The 23291-nt window shown below is 39.3% G+C and overlaps 1 protein-coding gene across 15 annotated transcripts in view; it reads right to left on the bottom strand.

Annotated features, from left to right (window-relative positions):
• The window catches only part of TAOK3 (TAO kinase 3), a 189078-nt gene that overhangs the window by 6000 nt on the left and 159787 nt on the right, over positions 1 to 23291 (bottom strand). For all 15 annotated transcript variants that reach the window (XM_070769581.1, XM_019977786.2, XM_070769582.1 and 12 more), the window contains 5 exons: positions 21118 to 21354; positions 18991 to 19119; positions 14014 to 14217; positions 5882 to 6121; positions 4300 to 4512 (listed from right to left, as the gene is read on the bottom strand). In XM_070769581.1, coding sequence (XP_070625682.1) covers positions 4300 to 4512; positions 5882 to 6121; positions 14014 to 14217; positions 18991 to 19119; positions 21118 to 21354 — 1023 coding nt within the window. The remainder of the gene's footprint in view (positions 1 to 4299; positions 4513 to 5881; positions 6122 to 14013; positions 14218 to 18990; positions 19120 to 21117; positions 21355 to 23291) is intronic.

Genomic DNA, 23291 nt, shown 5'->3' with positions numbered 1-23291 from the left:
TTGTACTATGGAAATGATGTTAGACAAAAAGCAAATTCAAGTGATTTTCTTATTTGAGTGTAAAATGGGTCATAAAACAGTGGAGACAACTCACAACATCAACAATGTATTTGGCCCAGGAACTGCTAATGAACATATAGTGCAGTGGTCACTCAAGTTTTGCAAAGGAAACAAGAGCTTTGAAGATGAGAAGCAGAGGCCAGCCATCAGAAGCTGATAATGACCAACTAAGAGGATCATCAAAGCTGATCTTACAACCACATGAGAAGTTGCCCAAAACTCAGTGTTGACTGTTCTATGGTCGTTCAGCATTTAAAGCAAATTGGAAAGGTGGAAAAACTTGGTAAGTGGGTGCCTTGTGAGCTGACCAAAAATAAAAAAAATAATTGTTTTGAAGTGACATCTTCTCTTATTCTGTGCAAGCGATGACAATTTCTTGATTGAATTGAGATGTGCAATGAAAAGTGGATTTTATACGACAACTAGTGATGACCAGGTCAGTGGATGGACTGAGATGCCAAAGCACTTCTCAAAGCCAAACTTATACCAAAAAAGGTCAAAGTGAGTGAGTGGTGGTCTGCTGTCACTTGATCCACTACAGCTTTCTGAATCCCAGTGAAACCATTACATCTGAGAAGTATGCTCAGCAAATTGATGAGATGTACCAAAAACTGCAACTCCTGAAGCCAGCATCAGTCAACAGAAAGGGTCCAGTTCTTCTCCACAACAATGCTCAAGTGCACGCTGCACAACCAATGCTTCAAAAGTTCAATGAACTGGGCTAGAAGTTTTGCTTCAGCTGCCATATTCACCTGACCTCTCGCCAACCAACTTCCACTTTTTCAAGCATCTAGACAACTTTTTGTAGGGAAAATGCTTCCACAACCAGGATGAGGCAGAAAATGCTTTTCAAAAGTTTGTTGAATTCTGAATCACAGATTTTTCTGCTACAAGAATAAATAAACTTATTTCTTATTGGTAAAAATGTGTTGATTATAATGGTTCCTATTTTGATTAATAAAGATGTGTTTGAGCCTGGTTATAATGATTTAATATTTAGGATCTGAAACTGTAATTACTTTTGCACCAACCTAATAATACTAACTAATCATTGTTTCCTTCCCACTTTCCCAATTTCCAATTCATTTTTTGACCATATAGATAAATGGTATCATCATCTACCATTTTATTCAAACCACAGACTGGGTGTCATTCTTAATATCTCACTCTCCACATTCAATCTGTTACTAAATGCTTCTAGTTCCACCTCCTGCCTCGCTCTCAAACTGAGTCACTTTCTGCTTCATCCTGTTCCCTCTCTAGTCCGGCCACCATTCCTTCACACCCAGTTAAAGGCAGCAACTTTATACACGCTCTCCTTATACCTGCACTTGCTATCTCCCAAGCCATTGTCCACATTTCACCTGAGTTATCATTTAAAAATGTAAATCTGACATCAGTCTCCTCCTTAATGCTCTTTAATCGCTTCCCAATGCTTTTAGGATAAGATCAAAATTCTTAAGAAAGCTTACTAGCCTATACATGATCTCGTCTTATTCTCGTGTTAGTTGCCTCCTAGTTCTCTATATTCCAAATACAATGGACTTTGAGTTTTTTAAAAGTGACACTGTCTTTCCCATCTTTACATATGTATAATAGTTTCTTTTGCCTAGAATGTGCTCCCTACCCCTCGGCTTAAATAATCATTTTGTCTGAGAGCCCTTTCCTGACCCTCTAGACTAGGCACACTCTGTGGGTGGGCACACTGCACTTGTTCTGCTGTTACATGTAGACTTTTCCAACATCTTTTTTCTTCACTCTTTCATAAATTCCATGAGGACATTATCAACCTCTGTTTTTTTCACCACATTATTTCTGGATGTCAGGGGCAGAGCAGAGGCATTCAATAAATACTTATTAGATGAAAGGATGAATGAATTACACTGGTTTCTATTCTCAACTAAGGACATATTTAAGCCTTTCCAATTAATAGAAGTCCCCCTTTAACTGTTTCTTCCTTTAGCTAGAGCTCTATTTCGCCTTTCCTTCACTGACAAGAATCTGGGAAGAGCAGTCTCACAGTTTTTATCTCATTCTATAATCCCTTTTTTCCATTTCCAGCACTCCACTGTCTGTGACAAGCAATGGAAAAAGCCACTGCTGGGTCCACCTGGTCTCTCTGAAACATCTGAATTCATCAACTAGAAACCTTTGTTCTGGTTTCTGTGACACTCCCTTTGGTTCCCCTTCCACAATGCTGGTTATTCATCTTCTTTGGTCTAACTTCTACTTTGCCCTCAAATGTTGGTGCCCTCTACTCTGTTCTGAGTCCTCTTCCTCTTTAAACACAATCTTCTATCCCTTGGAGGTCTCAGGTATTCCCAACAGCTACAACTGCCCCCATATAATAATGACTTTTTTTTTTTTTTTTAAGCTGTGTCTCATGACATCAGCGATTTTAGTTCCCCAATCAGGAATTGAACCTGTGCCCCCTGCATTAGAAGCACAGTCTTATCCACTGGATGGCCAGGGAAGTCTTTTAAATTTAAAAAAACTTTAAATTAAAAATTCTGGGGGGCCATGCTACATGGCATGTGGCATCTTAGTTCCTCGCCTAGGTATCAAACTCAACCAGGGATCAAACCTGAGCCCCCTGCATTTGAAATGCGGAATCTTAACCGCTGGACCACCAGGGAAGTCAACAATGATTAACTTTTTGATGTTAATCCGGACACCCTTTTGAACTGAAGATTCCCATCTCTGTACCTTTCTACCTAGATAGCCACACAGCTAACAGGTCAAGTAATCTTCAAGGCACCCTAACTCATTTCTCCTTCTGATTTTCTACCTTGGTAAAATGATGACCCGTTCTGCTGTTATCAAACCTACCTCTCAAATTGGTCCCTAAGTTCTCTCTATTCTACCTCCTAAATATTTCTCAAATCCTCCTCTCCCTCCTCAGTACCCCCATTATCATGTTCTTAGTTCAGGGCTTCATTTTTTCCCCCTGGACTATTACAACAGCTTTCTAACAGGTCTCGTTACCTGCATTTGCCACATTTACAGCCAGTATCTTTCTACAGCCCACATCGGATCCTGTCACTTTCCTTCTTTAGATAGGTTTCAGCAGCTCTCTCTCTCTTTCTCTTTTTGCCACACTGCACGCATGTAGGATCTTGGTCCCCTAACCATGCCCCCTGCATTGGAAGTGCAGTCTTAACCACTGGACCACTGGGCAAGTCCTTTTAGCAGCTCTCCATTGTTGACAGAACAACGTCCACACCGCTGGCTTTTGAGGCTCTGACCCCTGACTATCCACCAGCTGCCTGTCATCCTTCTACCACCAACTACTCATCGTTTCTCAAATGCACCATCCTCTTTCAGGCCCTGGAATCTTTACATATACTGTATTGTCTGCCAGGAGTAACTTTTCCATTTCTGCTCATTTGACCAACTATTACTGTTTTTAAGATTCATCTCCTTGTGAAAGCTTCACTGAATTACTGGGCAAATTCCCATCCCTGGCTCACTAAGTTATGACTTCTCCATTTTGGGCTCCCACAATCCTCCTCCTTGAACTTTTGGGCTCATACCAAAGTTCTTTCACTCCCCAAATGCACACTTTCTATCTTTGAGCCTCTGTCTTTGTAGGCCCTTTTCCACGTAACCTGTTTGCATCAATAAATTCCTTCATGCTTTTTGGCTCCTGATGAGAAGCTTTTCCTCGACCAGATTAGTTGTTCCTACTTACCCTCCCATAGATCCTGGCAACTCCCAGTTCAAAGCACTTTTATGTTTTATTTTCATTGCTTAATTATCTGACCTTCTTACTTGACTGACAGGTGTGTGAGGACAGGGACCACTATCATCTCTCTAGTTCATCACTCTTACCTCTGAGCCCAGCAGAGTGCTGAGCATAGGTGCTTAATAAGATTTTACCAAATGAATGTGTCTGTGTGTCTCATTCATTTGTGCCTGACATTAGCTGTGAAATCTTTGGTGAATGAAATTATGATATTACAATGCAGTATCTATCGCACTGTGCCCTCAAAGAACCTATGTGCCACAGGTCTCATTTAGTGCATTATTCCTTGAATTCCATCTCTTAAAACACACTCCAGCAAGTATCCGCACTGGCTTGGCTTTATTCAGCGTCGTCATTTCCTTCAGTTCTTTGGGTGGAAAAATACCAATATCTTAAATGTGCACAAGAATCATCCTGGGACCAAAAGGCTGGATCTTGAATTTTCTTGATTCCTAAAGCTCTTGAAGCTGTGGCACTGAACCTAAACCACTTACCGCTTGAGAGGCCATCATTTCATTTATACTCTGTTCATACTGCTCTGCCAAAATGGCAAGTTTTCTTGTCTGCTCATCTTTCAGTGTCTTTAAGATTGTTTTGTGCTCATTCTTTGGAGTAACTTCCAACTGGTGATTCTTGAGTGCTTTATACTGTTTGGTCTGTACTTTGCAAGTGTCCTGAAACTGTTTTTTAATTTGCATTTCCATGGCCTGTATAGAAAAAGTGACAAAAGGAAAATAAAGACACATCAGTAAACACAGAAAGTCTTCCATTCTTATCATACAGTATAGGTTCTGGGACCAACTGTCTTTTGGTGCAGTGACTGATACTACTAGTCAATGACAATGAAAATAATACATAAGTCACAGACAGGAGTTAACTCCACCAATACTTTTGGTTTTATTGTCTGAATAGAAGTTGTTTTGAATTTACAAATAGATTTAAAAAACGAATTTTTACAAAATCACAACTCGAAGAAGATTGTGGAATATTGTGAAGCTTAATTTGTTAAAAGCTTGTTCATTATTTCAGTGGTTTCCTAATTAAAAATTTCAGTGTCTTCTATTGCTTGTTGCCTCACCTCTTTTTAATTGTTTTCCCCCATTTCCAAGTAAGAAAGGGGACAGCAACATATAAGTCATCTCTCACTGCTCTGTGTCTCCTTGACAAATCAATAAAGGACAACACTGGATTACACTTCACACCACAACCCATTCCCACTACTTGCATATAGCAATATCAAATATGCATTTTGGCAAAGATAAGGTGGGGTTTTTAATTGTTAGTCCAAAACGCATTCCATCATGTTGCTTGATAGTCACATGTACACTTCATGAACATGTGGAGGAATTTGGAAGACAAGGATCACTAATTAGACAAGTTGGCATCTAGCTAGAGAGAAGCATGGCCAGTGTGGTTGAGGTTGACCTTGTATCTTTGAAAATACTGACAATGACTTCCTTGACATATAGCAATGGCTTAGTCCACATAGCTTGTTAATGAGCAGTCGGCTAAAATTCTCTGGAGCTAGTGAGGGCTAAAGGAGCTCTCTATTTCTAATGTAGGTAAAATAAATGCTTGGTATGTCACTGCTGATTCCCATGCCCGGGACAGATGTCACTAATAAATTATACTCTTTGTTACTAAGTGTGGATATGGCCTTAGAGTCTTTCTCAATAGAGTAGCACTCAAGGTAACTAACACCAATAATATGACTGGCATGACTGATAAAATTTATCTGCTATATTTTGTCAGGTAACTTTCTCATTTCCTGGGATAAGAACCATGGACTGCTTTTATTTTATGTGTTATAATTTTAAAGAGAGAATGTCATGAAGGGGGTCAAAGAGGTTGTATATAATGGATACAAAGAAAAAACAGAGGTATCACATGGCCCAGAAACATCCCTTTAGGAGTCTGTTATACCTAGACTCTTGTGCTTCTGATTCAGTAGCCGAGGGGCCCTGAAAAGTGCAATTTATGGAGCTGCCCAGGTGACTCTGACAGTCATCCATGTGTAGGAACCACTGATATAGCCTAGCTGTGTTTTGGAACACAAACCAGGGAATTTCTTCTCACCTTTAAGTTTTTTGGCTGTTGCCGAAGTTCCATGACATGCTTTCTGTGCAGTTCCCTTTCTCGCCTCTTATTGTACTCCAGCTGGTTTTCCAGTTCAGTCTGGTGCTGTAGCCGGATCAGATCCATGCGGAGTTTCTGTAACGTGTGCAGCTGCCTGTACTCGAGCTCTCGGGTGGACTCGTCGTGCCGAATCAGCATGGCATGCTCCATCTCCTTCTGTGTCCTCTTTTTATTTAGTTCCTGCATTTAGCAACAAAAAGTACATGGAGAGAGATGAATGGAGATGAACTGGAGGAAAGTCACCACTCAGTAAGGGATGGCAAGGAATAGCACTGTTAACTGTCTCTTAATTGCCCATTAGTGTTTGGGAGCATGACTTAATAAGACTAGATGAACAATCCCTGGAGACTGAGATTCTGTATGTTCCACCATTTACAACTTGGGCATCTTCAGAGCCACCACAACCACTCCACCTGTAAAATGGGATTAATTCTGCCTGACCCCTTCTTACCTCACAGAGCTGCGGAGAGCCTTAATTAGGTGATGTGTTATGCATGGGTCTAAATAAACATTTATTTAGTTAGGCTGGCTGGCTGCCTGCCCATTAAAATCATGTGAGGAAGCTTTTAAACCAAAAGATGTCTGAGTCTCATAACCTGAAATTCTGAAAACTGAGTGGAGTGTGACCCTGACATCAATAGTTTTAAGAATTCTCTGCTACTGTTTCGTTGCTAAGCTGTGTCCAACACTTTGTGACCCCACGGGACTATAGCCTGCCAGGCTCCTCTGTCCATAAAATTTCACAGGCAAGAATACTGGAGTTGGTTGCTATTTCCTTCTTCAGGGGATCTTCCTGACCCAGGGACTGAACCCACGTCGGCTTGGCAGGTGGATTCTTTACCACTGAGTCAACAGGGGAGCCCTAAGAGTTCTCTGTTGCTGCTGCTGCTGCTAAGTCGCTTCAGTCGTTTCCGACTCTGTGCGACCCCATAGACGGCAGCCCACCAGGCTCCCCCGTCCCTGGGATTCTCCAGGCAAGAATACTGGAGTGGGTTGCCATTTCCTCCTCCAATGCATGAAAGTGAAAAGTGACAGGTAGATCTAATATGCAGTCAGAGTTGAGAATCACTCTATTAAACTGATCATGTCTGCAATGTTCCTAGTTTTGGGGGAAATACTCTGCTTTTGCATGTATCAAAAGTAGGCCAATTATCTATTTTTCAAAATCTCAGAGTCAGCGCTCACTGGGGAAAAGCAGATGAGATCTTTCCCCATTCATCTTTTCCATTACAGTCTGTTTGGTCATTTCTAGAGCTAATCATTCTGCTCCTCCCAGTTTTACTCATGTCTTCCTCTTTTGTTGAAGGGAGAAAGAAAGGAAACTAGAATTAAAAAAAAAAGGGGGAGGAGGAAGTTGGGTGAAACTTTTTTATTCACCAATTCAAGAATATTTCCTGAATGGCAGTGTATCAAAGCTGTGAACCATGTTCTCTGGGTACATAAACATATTTACTAAGCCATGACTTGGTGGCCAACTTGCTAACACCCTGACAGGGAAATGTAGTAGACACTTATGAAAGTATATGCTCAGCTCACAGCACACTGAATCAGTCTATCTTCTCTCCTGGGAATTTGGATTCAGGGACAGTTAATCTGTGTGTGTGTGGTTAGAACTGAGGGGCATATTAAGAACTACATATGTGGAAGCCACCTGCTGCTATAAGGGCTAAGGATTAGATAAAGCTGAGCTTCAGAGCAAGAAGAATGATAAAGAGAAGAAAGAAGGGCAGGAAATATACTGCTACCCAAGTTCCTAACTGGTTCTAAGCTCTCCGTATAGGTCCAGATATGTTATTGCTACTGGGCTTTATGAAACATTCCTATCTTTCTGTAGAAAATACCTTGGTTTTGGTTTTAGCCAGCTCAAATAAATTTTAGTAAGACACAAACAAAAGAAGCTTGATTAATACAGGGACATAAATTTTATGTTTATTTTTTTTTTTTCCCCAAAGTGCAAGGTTGGAAGTGGTAAGAGATACAAAAGAGATGAAGATTATTTGCTAGAAGATTTCCAAAAAGAATGTTATCACTACTAGTTAAGAAGAGCAAGGAAAGGAGAAAGCCCTTGAGCTGAACTTTATATCAGAACAATAGGGTGCCTCTCTTTTCCAATGGCATCCACTATGGAGAAAATGCAAGATCATTTTCATAGAGATATCATTAATATTTGTGCCCTGGCATGGTTGAGAAATATCTTGTGTGTTTGGGCCTTCCATTCACTTGAAGAGAAGTCCTTTAAACAGCACAGTATCTGTTACTGGAGCAAAGTTGCTAGTCATTCATTTACTTATTCAACAGATATTTGTTGAGCATTTCCTGTATGTTGGGCACTGTTTTAGGCACGAAGAAGGGTCCAGTGAACAAGTACATCCCCTCATGGGCTTATTTTCTAGTGGGGAAATACCTGGAGTATAAATGCCATTTACATTTGTTACAAACAATAAAAGATCATCTCCAGAGTATCTCCCCACATCCTCTCCCACGTTTTTCTTTTCCTTCCTTACCTGGACCATCAAATGTCTTTTAAAAATCACTAACTGGCCCCTGCTGCTGCTGCTAAGTCACGTCAGTTGTGTCCGACTCTGTGCGACCCCACAGATGGCAGTCCACCAGGCTCCCGTCCCTGGGATTCTCCAGGCAAGAACACTGGAGTGGGTTGCCATTTCCCTCTCCAGTGCATGAGAGTGAAAAGTGAAAGTGAATTCGCTCAGTCGTGTCCGACTCTTCGCGACCCCCTGGACTGTAGCCTACCAGGCTCCTCCGTCCAAGGGATTTTCCAGGCAACTGGCCCCTAGGTGGCACCAAAGGATGGTGAGGGCCTCTCAGAGACTAAAGCCAAGGAAAGCTTTTTGGATGGCTCAAGATTCTGTTCCTAGAACACTATCATCTTCAGTCTTTGAGTACCAGGAGCCCCAGTATTGGGCATTTATACATTTCACACATTTTCCTAAATGGAGAAGTTCAAACTGAGTCTGAGCTGTCCAGAGCTCAGAAATTCACAGGGGGAAAAAGATACAAAGCAAACAGCACTTTCAGAAGAAAACAATTGCTTCTCTGTTTAACGGAATGCTTCAGGATGTTGTCCTTGGAATATCTGCATCAGAATCACCTGTACTTGATAACATGCCACCCAGGTAAGTCTGATATGTACTAAAGTTTGAGTATCAGTGGAAAAATAATTCAGGGTGTGAGTCAGTTTTAGCTTTTCCATTGACTCATTATGTATGGCATTTGGTAAGACTTCAAATCTACATTTTGGTTTCCTCAAGTGTAAAGTACGGATAATAGTACCCATCGTGAACTACCAGTCTTGTGAAGTTGAAAGGAAAGACCATAAGAAAATGCTTCAGAATATATATAAACATGCCATTACTATTTTTCTACATTCAGAAGCGAATATCTGGCATACAATAACAAATCTAGATACTATAAACTATTTAAAAGGTGAGAGAAAAATAATACTGAAATGTTTTTTCTATTACAATTATAATAGAAATTACCTTTAATTAATTATCTTTAATTCATATGTCTGAGTTGCAGAGATGTTAAGCTGCCTATAACATTTTACACTATGGGAAAAAACCATTATTCAGCTTATTATGAGCCCATTGCTGTACCTACATAATAATGTGTAGTGTGCTCTCAATTATTAAAAGTGATTTTATATATCTTCCTCAATCCTAGCTGCAATCCTTATGCAGTGGTAAGACTGTTAGGATTTAACCATTTTTATATATGATAGTAAGGCATTTGGGAATGGAAGGGCTAACATAAGGTTACATAATTTCTATAAAGTAGAATTGAAGCTAAAACTCAGGTTTTTAGCTTTTCAACATTTTCCACTAAAAATGTCCCAAAGAATGGCTTATGTTTTTCTGTTTTATGCTGTTTCAGTCTGGAATACAATATTCTGAAGAGTCCCTCTGCTCTAGCTAGACATGATGCAATGGTTGCTTAGTCTGTACAAATGATATAATATATATAGTAGGGCCATATTCTAGCTTATATAAATTCAATAAAATTAGCTGAGCAAAAATACAAAAACAAATTTCACAGTAAAGGTGATTCTGTGCACTCCAGGTATATATGCCTTGGAGGGAGTATAAGATAAGAAGGCAGCTCCCTTTACCCCAGCCCACATCACATACATTGAGCATCACATCAGGCTGATGTGAGCTTAGGGGTGAAACATACATACAACATATGGCCATGACAGTACACCATGGCCACAAAACACATTTCTGTACACATTATTTGAACCTACTTCCTCTGAGATGTGGATCTAGGGTGTATCCCCAAACAAACCTTCCCCAATCATGATTCAAGCATTCTATTTAAGTTTCTATGGACGTACTATTGACTTCTTTAAAAGCATCTGATCTGACTCAAAAATTTTTGTGTTCATGCCCACTGACACTGAGTAAGAATGAGAATTCAAAATATAAGTGGGGATGTTGTTAGCCTATGACATTTAATATTTTCTTAGCTTCAGTTCTTAGCTGCATAACTGGTTAGGAAACAATGAGCACTGACGTGTAGTGACGATAAAAGAGGCTCAACTCAGCCTAAGGTGATCTTTTTAAATGTTTTCATTAACAAAAAGGAATGCTGGGGACTTCCCTGGAGGTCCAGTGGTTAAGACTCCATACTTTCACTGCAGGGCGCATGGGTTTGATCTCTAATTGGGGAACTAAGATCTTGCATGCTGTGTGGCAAGGCTAAAAAAAATTTAAAGTCTACCAAAAAAAAAAAAAGTGGGGGGTGGGGAAGATTACTAATTCTCAGTTTTGGCAAAGGTAGAGGAAAACAAGTAGTTTTTCTTGGTGGGAGTTATAAATCCTTAGAGGGCACCTAAAAATTCTCCTCCTGAGAATATTATATCCTACAAAATACTTGCTTACACGTAAAAAGTGATATTGCACAACTCCAACAAAATACCCAGAGAAGTGCTTCATTAAATAAATTATTCTATAGCCATACCAAAAAATACTATTGATGATTAAAAAGAATGAAGCAGAGTTATAGGTTTTAGATAGTAAATGAAAAATAATACAAACGGAAAGAGAGTTATGAAAGAGTAAACTGGATATTTTTGTAGGTTCAGTATCCATTTTCCCTTCTTTTTGTTAACAGGCTCCTCTTTTTGCTTCAGAAACTACTCCACCCTATGTGGAAATCAGAGAGACTACTGAGTAAGTGAATAAGCACATTACCCAATCAAGGGCTATCTCTCCTAGGAATTTGAGTCTTAAGCAAAAATGATACAAAGATGAAACATGGTTGGAAGAGGTACATCCAAATGGCAGTGTCTTGAGGAATGTCAATTAGCTCTTGCCCTCTAGGTCACGAAGTTGCTTTCCCAGCTTGATTCTTCATCTTTTCCAGCTTGGGTCTTCAGCTCTGTCATCTACCCCATATCCTTCCAATTAATTACTTTCCACGCTAAGTCAGTCAGTTTGTTTCTATTGCTTGCAAATCAAATAAACCCACTGGTACTAACATAATCTTATTTTTGTAAGATTAAAGTTATATATAATATATAAGTTGTACACACACACACATGCATATCTGAAAAAACTCTGGTAATATATCTGCCAAATTAATGGTGACTGTCTCAGGGGAGAAAATGGGTGGGATGGGATTATCAAGCACTTTCACAACTCAGTGTTTTTCTGCATTTGTCATTTTCAATGTTCTTTTATAAATAGAAGACAAAAAACTGAACATTTTCACTGAGGTGGCTCCAGGATAAGACTAAACAAAGGAAAACCTAGACTTTTCAGAAATAAACCCTTGTAGAGTTATTCTTCACCCAGTAGGTTAGAACCTGATACTAATGAATATAGTTTTTATCATTTGGAGGAATAATTGTCTTCTATAGTTTTTATTGGCACTAACTGCCCCTTAATCTCAGACTTCTTCCAAATACGTGACACTGGAACAAAAATAATAACTGCCAGATGGAAAGAATCCCAAATACCTTGTTTGTAACTGGCTATTGGACTTTTTGATTTGAAATTTTTAGCCTTCTAACAAACTCAACACATGTAATATTGAATTAACCAGTTTCTTACCAATATCTCTCTCTAAGCTTCTCTGTTTCTGCCCAAATCTACATTTCCCCAGCTCTTAAATCCTAGAAATAACTTTGACTCTACCCTCATCTCTTTCTCATATCCTTCTGTATGCCAAGTCCAGCTTATTTTATACTTCAAAATGTTTCAAACCCATCTCTCTTTTGCCAGCTAACACCCTATCTGTGTCTATAGCCTATTCCTCCCACCGGATCTCTTTGCTTCTAGTTTATTCCCTCTAAATTCAATGTTTCTCAACCTTTTTTCTCCCCCATTATTTCCATCAGGGGCCTTTTTAGCCTCCACCCTTCCCTGATCATCATCACCATTGAAATGCTAATAACAAACATGTACTGCATATCTTTTTATGTACTGTAGCCCTTCAGAGAGCCACAAGTCACTATAATATCCCCTCCTCCACAAGAACTCCCTTTTTACTCCCCAGGGGGTTATACTGCTCCCACTGACCATGCATGCTCTAATCAATCTGTGCATCACCACCAAACTGGGCTAATCTCTGTAAAGTAGAATGTTAGCCATATCACTCACTGCCTGGCTCAAAAATGTTCAGTTTCTCCCTCTTCCAATAAGATGAGATAACATAGATAAACAGCCTGAGCCTGGCCCATGATTATGTGTTCAATAAATTTTAGTTTGCTCTTTTTCTTCCCATTTGAATACTGCTCTCCAAAAAGCTTACACCAATTCACATTCTCATTAAATGTGCCGAAGGGCTTGTTTCCCTCCTGCAGCCTAACACTGGGTTTTTAATCTGACTTTGATAATTTTACCAATGTGCTAGCTCACTTGAGGGCTTCTCGTATTACTCCAGGTCACAGTGATTTCCTACTGAACTTTGTCTCTGCAACCAATTCACATTCTGTATTCCTCGTCTCAGCGAATAACATCATATTCGTCCAATTTAGAAACTCTGCATTCATTTTTTGACTCTTCTTATTTCTGAAATTCTCACAGCATTTGGTTTGAATTACTGTCATTTCTGCTTTAGAAATGTCACTCAGATCTAATCTATATCCCCACTGCTTCTTCCAGGTAGAACTAGAGAAAAGGCATTCTTACTGACCTCACTGTATTTTGCCTTGTACCACTCTAGGCTATCTTCAACGCTGAGGCATTCATTCTTCAAAACAAAGAAAAACTCTCATTGTCATTTCTCTGCTTAAAATTCTCTCATTTTGACTTACTTCACTCAATATTGTAGAGCAATTATCCTTCAATTAAAAAAAAACACACCTCTCATACCCATGCAACTGACTTCAGGCTGAAATCTAAAAGCCTTGCCTTCAGAATCAAGGCCCTCCGCCCTCCATTCTGCTTCCAACTGTTCCTGCTCTAACACTCCACTCCACACACTCAGAACACACAACTCCTCTTCAATCACAGACTCTTCCAAGCCCTTTCATGACTATATGCCTGTCAGAATTTATTTATGTCTACTATGGTAGACAACATATTACACTGTGATTAGCGTGTTACGTGTCTATTTCTCGTGTCTTCAGAGAAAGCTGAAGGTAGGGAGGATAGCATTTAAATAGCCCTGGCATCTCCAGTAAGTAAGAAGGCACTCTGTAAGTGCTGGATGACTGAATGAATTACCTTAACTGTAGAGCACCATTCTGTTCTTTTAAGTGCTTCAGAGAGAGTCACAAAAACTCAAGTCTTTGACAAACAGGCTAAAAGCAAAAATTCTCTATTCTACTTCTTTTGATTCTCCACTGCATGAATTTGGCTTATAATAGGTGTTCAAGAAAATTTTATTTGGAAAAAGTTGATTCCTTGTTCTGTAAATGGGCTTTCTCTGATCAATGGTAAACTCATTCCCTTTCACTTTTGTCTATCTGCTTTGTGTCAGGCATCACACTGAAGTCTGTATAGGTTAAGGATATAGGTATGGTCAAAACAGACACAGTCATGGTCCTCACAAATTAACTTATGTCTTCATAAGTTAATGACGATAGTTGTGGACAAAATACATACCTCCCGAATATTCTGCTGCTCCACTTCATGCCGCTTGATCATTATTTTCCGCTTGAAGAAACGACAGTTTTTGTCATAGTACAGTCTCTGCTGAGTGAGAAGGTGGGCTTCCTCTTCAGCCTGTGTGTGCTGCAAGTTCTCTTTATGCTTAGATATCCGCTCTTGCTTTTCCTTCTTGGGTGTGCTATGGTCCTCATTCATCTCCTTCACAAAACCAAAAACCAAAAAAAAAAAAAAAAGAAAGCTAAGCTCATCAGGCAAAAGGAACTATAATAGCTTATTGCAATGTAGATTACATTATTTTTGAAAGCAATTGAGAATGTAAGGTCAGAAAGTCTTGGTGTTGCAAAAAACACTCCCCTGCCATACGTCCCTCTCCCTTTTTTTTTTTTTAATCCGTTGAGAGGGAGACATGTTAGCATTCATGTCTCTGTCTTCTCACGCTCAGAAATCATGGGTTCACTCATTTAACCAATATATGCTTGCTGAGTTCTTATCATGCAACAGATGCTGTGCAAGGCAAAGGAGACAACGGTGAGCAAACATAGTATCTGCCATCATGGGGCTTTACAGTCTAGAATCAAAAATAAATCAAAGAACCACAGAAATTAAGTGAAGATTACTGTGATAATAACTACTGTGTAGTTGAAGTACTTGGTTTGAAGAGTGTTTAATAAAATATATTTGACCTTGGTAACAACTAAGCTGAAATTTCAAAAATCTGTAGCGAGAAAGGACAGGGAAGAATACTCTGGGCAGAGGAAACAGCATGTGCAAAATTGCTAGGGAAGGTTAATTGAAACATGGTACAGTTAAGGAACTGAGAGAAGGTCAGGGCAGGTGATACAGTGTGACATGAGATGAAGCTGGACTGGTAGGCAGGACCACTGGAAGTCTTACAGGCCAAGTTAAGGATACTGAGCCTTAGCACAGGAGAAATGGATTTTATATATACGTGGGGGTGTCATAATGAGATGCATTTCAAAAAAGATGACTCTGGCTGCCATGTGGAAAACAGAATGAAGGAGGCAAGAGCATGTCCATGGAGACAGCTAGGAAGCTATCACAAAGTCCAGATGAGATATAATTGTAGCTTGGACAAAGGAGGTGGTGACAAGATGGAGAGAAGTACATAGATGTCACAGGCGGGAGGTAATACTGCAAATGTCGCTAGTTTGAATTTTAGGAAAAAGCATTCTTCATTTGGTATTAGACCACCTGATCTGCCTCTTGAGATATTTGTATGCAGGTCAGGAAGCAACAATTAGAACTGGACATGGAACAACAGACTGGTTCCAAATAGGAAAAGGAGTTCGTCAAGGCTGTATATTGTCACCTTGTTTATTTAACTTATATGCAGAGTACATCCTGAGAAATGCTGGGCTGGAAGAAGCACAAGCTGGAATCAAGATTGCTGGGAGAAATATCAATCACCTCAGATATGCAGATGACACCACCCTTATGGCAGAAAGTGAAGAGGAACTAAAAAGCCTCTTGATGAAGGTGAAAGTGGAGAGTGAAAAAGTTGGCTTAAAGCTCAACATTCAGAAAACGAAGATCATGGCATCCGGTCCCACCACTTCATGGGAAATAGATGGGGAAACAGTGGAAACAGTGTCAGACTTTATATTTCTGGGCTCCAAAATCACTACAGATGGTGACTGCAGCCATGAAATTAAAAGACGCTTACTCCTTGGAAGGAAAGTTAAGACCAACCTAGATAGCATACTCAAAAGTCAGAGACATTACTTTGCCAACAAAGGTCTGTCTAGTCAAGGCTATGGTTTTTCCTGTGGTCATGTATGGATGTGAGAGTTGGACTGTGAAGAAGGCTGAGCACTGAAGAATTGATGCTTTTGAACTGTGGTGCTGGAGAAGACTCTTGAGAGTCCCTTGGACTGCAAGGAGATCCAACCAGTCCATTCTGAAGGAGATCAGCCCTGGGATTTCTTTGGAAGGAATGATGCTAAAGCTGAAACTCCAGTCCTTTGGCCACCTCATGCGAAGAGTTGACTCACTGGAAAAGACTCTGATGCTGGGAGGGATTGGGGGCAAGAAGAGAAGGGGACGACAGAGGATGAGATGGCTGGATGGCATCACTGAATCGGTGGACGTGAGTCTCAGTGAACTCCGGGTGTTGGTGATGGACAGGGAGGCCTGGCGTGCTGTGATTCATGGAGTTGCAACGAGTCAGACACGACTGAGTGACTGATCTGATCTGATATTTCCAAAAGAACAAAATACATAATTGTTTTAGATCATATGAGTGAAGGGAAGAAAGCAGTAAATCAGAGCAGTTAAGAAGATGTTAGTCTATGGGGAAAGTAAGAAGATCACTTTTAGAGAAAGTATTGGGCATCCTTTGTTCATACTGTTCATAAAGGTCCAACTACAAGCTGGACCTTTAATATCTGGTTAACTATTCAGTTGAAATCTTTTATTTATACCTATTTTACTTATGTTTTGTAATGTGGATGTCACACACTGTTTAGATTGTTTTGGCACTTAGCTAAGAAGTATTTGTAAATCAACTTTCAATTTTCCTGTTCCAGTGAAATCTCAAGTGAAATATTAGAATCAACAAGAACAAGAGCTATTTCCATTATGGAGTAAGCTGGGATCTAGATGCTGTGACTTCACTACTAGGTTTGGCATTAACCACTATATTGGACATCTAAACTGAAATATGATCATAAAAATTCATTTCAAAATCAAAAATAAATTATTTCTGGATCATCCATCATTCTGGATTACCCAGACCCCAGTTATCTATCAACAGTAGGGATAATGGAGATTGTTCTGTAATCTCAAGGATTATACCTTTTATTTTATTTTTTTTAGGATGATACCTTTTATATCAATATTTAAGCATACATGACATTTTCTTTTTCTAAAGATTTTTTTTTTTTTGATGTGGACCATTTTTAGAGTCTTTATTGAATCTGTTACAATATTGCTTCTTTTTTTTTTAATGTTTTGGTTTTTGACACAGAGGTATGTGGGATCTTAGCTTCCCTACCAGGGATAGAACCCCCTACACTAAAAGGCAAAGTCTTAGTCACTGGACCACCAGGGAAGTCAACAGTCTGAACTAAGCTTTACTTCATAAGGAGTAATACTAGCTTTGCATAGAGAAAGTATTATAGAGGCTGTCTTAAATTGAGTGTAGGTTTGTTTTTCTTCATGAGAATGTGAAAGACTTGTACGCTTAGGCCCGTGGTCTTTAGCACTCATAAATCTGAGTATGGCAAACCCAAAATAGCTCTATGCCTGAGGACTGAGTGGGGACTCTCGAACGCTGTTCTGTGGGAGCATCTTCTAAAGATGGAGTTCATACAAAGCTCCAAATACCTTAGTGGTACAAATGCTCAAAATGGTGGCTGCAGCCATAAATATGGCTTCCAGAACATGAGAAAACACATGGAGCTGTAAGTAAAAATCTATCTGCAGTTGAGAAAATTCCAAAATTTGTTACTGAAAAATCAGGTTTATCTCTGTGATCTAGTAACATCTATTAGGATATAATAATCCAGATCAAGAAATAAGTAAGAGAAAACGGAGAGCATGTAAACCTTCTTAGTTGGGCTATTTCTCTCCATAGCCTAGTTTTCCAGACCTTACAGTGTCAGACAGAGATGATTCTCATTCTGGCAGTGCAGGTTAGATAGAAATTTCTGTCAGTTCCAACAACTACCAGTGACCCATCTGGGCAGAGCAAACCCCAAGGCACTTGCTTTTAGTTATTGATTTAAAAATAACTGTTTAAAAAAAAAAAACAACTGAAAAGGAACCTAGCTAACTCTCATACTGTTAACTTGGAATATGTGCCCAAGTGACTGATTTCATATACTAAATCAAGTCCCATCTGACTTCTGTTAAGCCTTAATACACTAGTAGTCCACAAGTGAGAAACCCTAAGTCTTATGAGAAGGAATGTCTATGGACCTGCAAGCAATTCAGCTGTAAGTCCTGGTAAAAGAAGAAGTGAAGTCACTCGAGCTTCCAGTTCAAACTGCAGTTCCTCAGAGGAACTAAGTCCACTAGAGGTCTTCAACCTAATACTAAAGAATCACTTACTCACTGATCAAATATTTCACATGTACCAGGCACAGGGAAGTAATGACACAAAGAAAAAGACATATGGTCTTTGCTCTTACTGCTTACTGGCTAGTAGGGTAAAATAGCTCAAATAATCATATATCTATATATAGATACATATAAAACAGAAAATTAGTGTTATAATACCAGAGGTACCTATCTTGGTCAAGGCAGTCAAGGGAAGGTTTTCCTGGGGAAGTGAAATTTAAGTTATGGTACTAATAAACAATCCTTAGTCTTACAAGGAGGCTGGAAAGGGATTGGGAGTAGGGATGGGGATGCAGAGAGCACCTTGGTGGAAGAAAGAGTGTGAGTGAAGACTGTGGAGATGGGCAGAGCTAAAGGACCCAAAGGTGACAACTGTGGCAGGAGTAGTGCTGAGCTGGGATGGGTAAGAGGTGAAGGGAAAGTTGGTATGAGGTAAGAAGGGAGGCTGGTAGCTGACCACATAGGGACTTCTAGTATTTTGATCAATGAGCAAATACAAATGAAAGAGCAATGAAAAGTCAATAAATATTATACTCATGAAGTGATATGATGGTTTGAAAACTTATGGTTTGAAAAGATCACTGGCTGACATGTGAAGAATAAACCAGAAATAGGCAAGAATGGTTTAGAGGGTTCCTGAAGTGTTCCTGGACAAGCACCATGAGCATCATGTGGGAATTTGTTAGGAATGAACATCTCAAACTTCACCCCAGATTCACTGAATCAGAACATCTAGTAGTGGGTTAGCAATCTGTTTTAATAATCACTTCAGGTGATGATATTAGAAAGTTTGAGCATTAATGGGTTACGATATTGTTCACAATGTAAGATGAATTAAGTTCTAGTCATTCTAATGGCAACTTGATGACTGCAAAATAATGGTATGCTTACCTCTTTTATTTTTTCCTTACAAATCTTATACTGCTTCTTCTGACTTTCTAAGAAAGTTGTCAAGTCTTTCTTTTGCTGGGCCAAGATCTGTTGCTGGAACTTCTTCTCATCTGCTGCAGCTACCTTTGCCTGATAAAATAACAAATATAATATAGGATGAATTGTTCTTAACACAGAATTCAGCTGTCTATTCTCCAATGCATTCAAAGAGTCCAAAAGTACCGAACAGCATAATTTTTTTGAACACATAATTCATAAAACACAGAAAAGGAAATACCTGTTTTGATTCTCTTGTATCTTAAACAAAAAATTTTTAAAACTTATACCATCAAAAAATATATTCCCAATTATGGGAAAAACATGAAGGTAAACTGTAAATGTGTTTTATTGGACACATACATAAAATAAATGGGATGAAAGGTGGACCAAGGATTATAATAAAAACTCTTCATTATACTGCTGGTGGCCGAAGGGCTAAAGTATAAAATAGATAAATAACCATGACTGGCCAGTTTCTTTCTTTCCCCTCAAGAATTTAACTCTCTAATTGGTTACTTCAACCATCAGATATCTGAATGAGGTCATCTTTAGTATAACAGGCAAAAATTAATGACTTTTTGTTTTCTGAAGGATCTGCTATAATCCACAATAGTTGGGTATCAGGACATTTTGAGGACTCCTAGATGGATAGAAAATAGACTAGTCTTTGGCCATATAAGCCTGAATGCATCCAATCTCATCTGATCTCAGAAGCTAAACAGGGTCGGGCCTGGTTAGTACTTGGAAGGGAAAAAATAGACCAAATAAAAGATAACCCAACCAATACTGGCTCCTGAAAGTGACCAAATCTAAGCTTAACGGAACCATAGGTGAAGTACATGTGTAAGATGATATACTTAGAGAATAGAGGGGGGAAGTATGCGTCTTGGTTCTTTCTATGAATCTTTTCACTTTTATCTTCTATTATTAACAGTTTTTCCATTATGAACAATTTTTTCCACATATTTACCAAATCTAATTCCCAAGAAAGACTGACTGGCTTATTTAATCAATATTACCCCTGTTTGGGCAGAGGTTTTCATGACACACTGCCTCTAGATTGGTGGCTGTTTGGGGGAATGATCCTACAATTCTGATGTTTCCTCCCATGTAGAGAGAGAGAGACAGCTAGTGAGCCTGATTACTGAAGCACCCCTGACACCCTGTCCCCAGTCACTCCATCCCCAGGGAGCACAAATTCATTCCTGCTTTCCCACACTATGTAACTATATAAGTCTTATCGGGGTGGGAAAGGCAACTGGTTTAGTACTGCCAGTGCCTGGGTGGGTGAGTCTGTTTAATTTTGTTTGGGATTGTTAGGCCCATTTCCCTTCAGATATAAATCACTTCTCTAACATTTATTGGTAATAAAGAGATATTTTGACTATCTGCATTACCCTTCTGTCTTAAAAAATTTTTTTTTAAATTTATTTGGCTGTGCAAGGTCTTAGTTGTGGCATGCGGGACCTTTAGTTACAGCACGTGGGATCTAGTTCTCTGACCAGGGATTGAACCTGGGTCCGTTGCATTGGGAGCATGGAGTCTTAGTCACTGGACCACCAGGGTAGTCCCCCATCTTGTCTGTTTTTAAAATTAGTTTAGAACCTGGATGGGGAAGAAAGATGTTCCTAGAAGACCCAACAGTAGCCAGATCAACTATTTGCTGCCATTTACCAAGGTAAGGTGCCCATTCGTAGGCCAGTCACCACTAAAAGGGACTATTTGTAGAGCAGTTTTCTTTTGAAGAGGACTGTATGAGGCAGGCACACAGTAACAGACCTGAAAGGTGCAAGTTTCCATAGGATAGAAGCATCTTGTTTCTTTTCATTTGTATCATACCTCCATCAGGGAACTGATGCTCAGAATACAATTGAAAAGACAAGGATGCAATATATACTTTCATTTACTATTTGAACTTATAATGACAAATTTAAGTAGCCTCATAAAACCTGGACCCCTCTTCCCCAAAGCAACCCTGTTCCTCCATCACTAAAAAGCACAATACACCTGCCTCCTGCTCACAGGATGTGGCTGACTGGGACAGGCTTGGCTTGGCTGTGGTACAAGGGCATGAGTGTGTATACTGACCTCCTTTTCTATGATAGCCACTTGCTTCTTGGCCAGCTTCTCCAGCTCGATGGACGAGTTGTTGGCATGCGTCTCCACCTCTTTCTGTAGCTTGAGGCGGTGCTCGTCCATCTCAGCCTTCAACTTGTTCTCCAGGGCGATCAGCTGCTTCTGGTGCTGGCGCCGCATCCGCTTATAACCTGACATCTGTTCCCGCAACTCGTTCTCCTGCTCATGCTCATGGATCTGTCGTGTAACCTGATTTGGGTTGGGGAACAGAACTCAGGTTACCAGATTCATGGAAGAGGAACGTTCAGGCAAAGCAGAAGAACCCTCTGGTAGAATTTTATTTATCATCATCAGCATCAGTTCAGTTACTATTTCCTGAACACTCACATGTTCCAGGCACTGTGAGTAGGGTCATCTCTAATCCTACAAACAATCTCATTCACTTGTTCATTCTATTCACTCATGAAGTATTGTTACCATCACCATTTTATAGATGAAGAAATTGAGACTTAAGGAAATTAATGTATCCATTCAGCCAAAAATATTCACATATTTTTGATATATCACAATATATATCCTCATGGTCATATAGCTAATAAAGATTAGAGCTGGGATACAGACCCATTTCTATCTGATTTCAGAAACAGCACATGCTATTTCCACTACACCAGGATCTTTCAACCTCAGCACTACTGACAATGAGCCAGATAATTCTTGGTTTTGAGAGGCTACCTTGTGTGTTGTAGGATGTTTAGCAACATCCCTGGCTGACCCAACAGATGCCAGTAGCACGTCCCAAGTTAAGACGATATTAAAAGTCTGCAGACATTCCCGAATGTCCCCTGGTGGGCATCTCTCTCTGGTTGGGAGGCACTGCACTATAGCATACTGCTTATTTGTTTCTTTTTAAAGATCACATCTCTAACAGTTATAGGAATCTTAAATATCCTTTTAACATAGTTTGAATGAGATTTATTTCTGATTCTTAGTATGAACTGAGTGAGAGTGAGAACAAGCTCTTTCCTTTTAAATCATCTATCTCCTTCCTCCCCTTCCCCACAAAAGAGATATTAACAATTACAAACACTCACTTGCTCTCTGAGGAGAAAAGATTCCTGTAATTTTGGGATGGTTACTTTTCTTAGTAATTTTTCCTTAACCCATTCTCAAGTGACTATCCAACAAACTGAAGATTCCAAGTGTAAATTTCAACATCTCTTGTTTCTATTAAACCTTTTCTGGTTTTCCAGTCCTTTCTTCAATTTACAACCCCTCATTATTGTCTTGTTAAGAGTCTCTGGTCACTTCCTTCTAATCTTCCCTAGTTTAGTAGAAAGTCTTAATTACATAATTATAACTTTAATTTTGTTTTACACTATATAATTCAGTCATTCCAATCTACTACTACAAGACACTTCTCCCCAGCCTAACCCTCAGACTAAGTTTTACTGGAAATTTTCAAGCTGCTCTTAATTCTCTCTACTGTTTTCCTTTAATGGGTCAAAGTACATTTTGTACAAAGGACAGTTTGTTTCTTTGCTCTTTTTAGAAGGTGTCCCTGCATTCTTGACTGAGTCCTTACTATCAAGAGAGTGCTGTTCTGTAACTGGATAGCATTATCAAAGTACACCATTAAACAGAAGGCGAACTCTTGAAATCTTTCCAGTTGAATCTAACACTAGGTTTCTCATATTCATGTTTCTTTTCTAAAGGACAACACTCTTTAAGAATAAAGAATAAGAGCAGAAGATGTTTCAAGACCAAAGAACAAACAAAAAACAGGATAGCATCACCAAAGAGACACCTGACACTTTAAAAGAAAATAATCTGTTTTGCCATCATTATTTTTTTAACATGTATTTATTTCATGATAAAAAGAAGAATTAGTTTGAAATATATGTATATGTTTTACTTTCTTGTGTCTTTCTGAAGTTCAATTATAGAGGAAAAAAATTCCAATCAACTGAAAGGATACCATTTAGTTCTTTTCACATTCACTTCTTTTTCAAACAAATATGGCAGTAAAGTGTCTGTTTTGGGGTAATGAGTTTGAGACATGTTTCACATATAAATTTATTTTTTTCTTATTTGATCATCCCTTTCTTAATCAGAGTCTCAAAGTTGAGGCATGGCACACTCTACATACAGCCATCATGACACATTTAAAACTTGCCAGCATATTGTTT

The sequence above is a fragment of the Bos indicus genome, chromosome 17 (genome assembly GCF_029378745.1).
Source record: "Bos indicus isolate NIAB-ARS_2022 breed Sahiwal x Tharparkar chromosome 17, NIAB-ARS_B.indTharparkar_mat_pri_1.0, whole genome shotgun sequence".
NCBI lineage: Eukaryota > Metazoa > Chordata > Mammalia > Artiodactyla > Bovidae > Bos > Bos indicus.
Note: the sequence above shows the minus strand (reverse complement) of the source record. Positions and strands in the feature narration are given on the sequence as shown.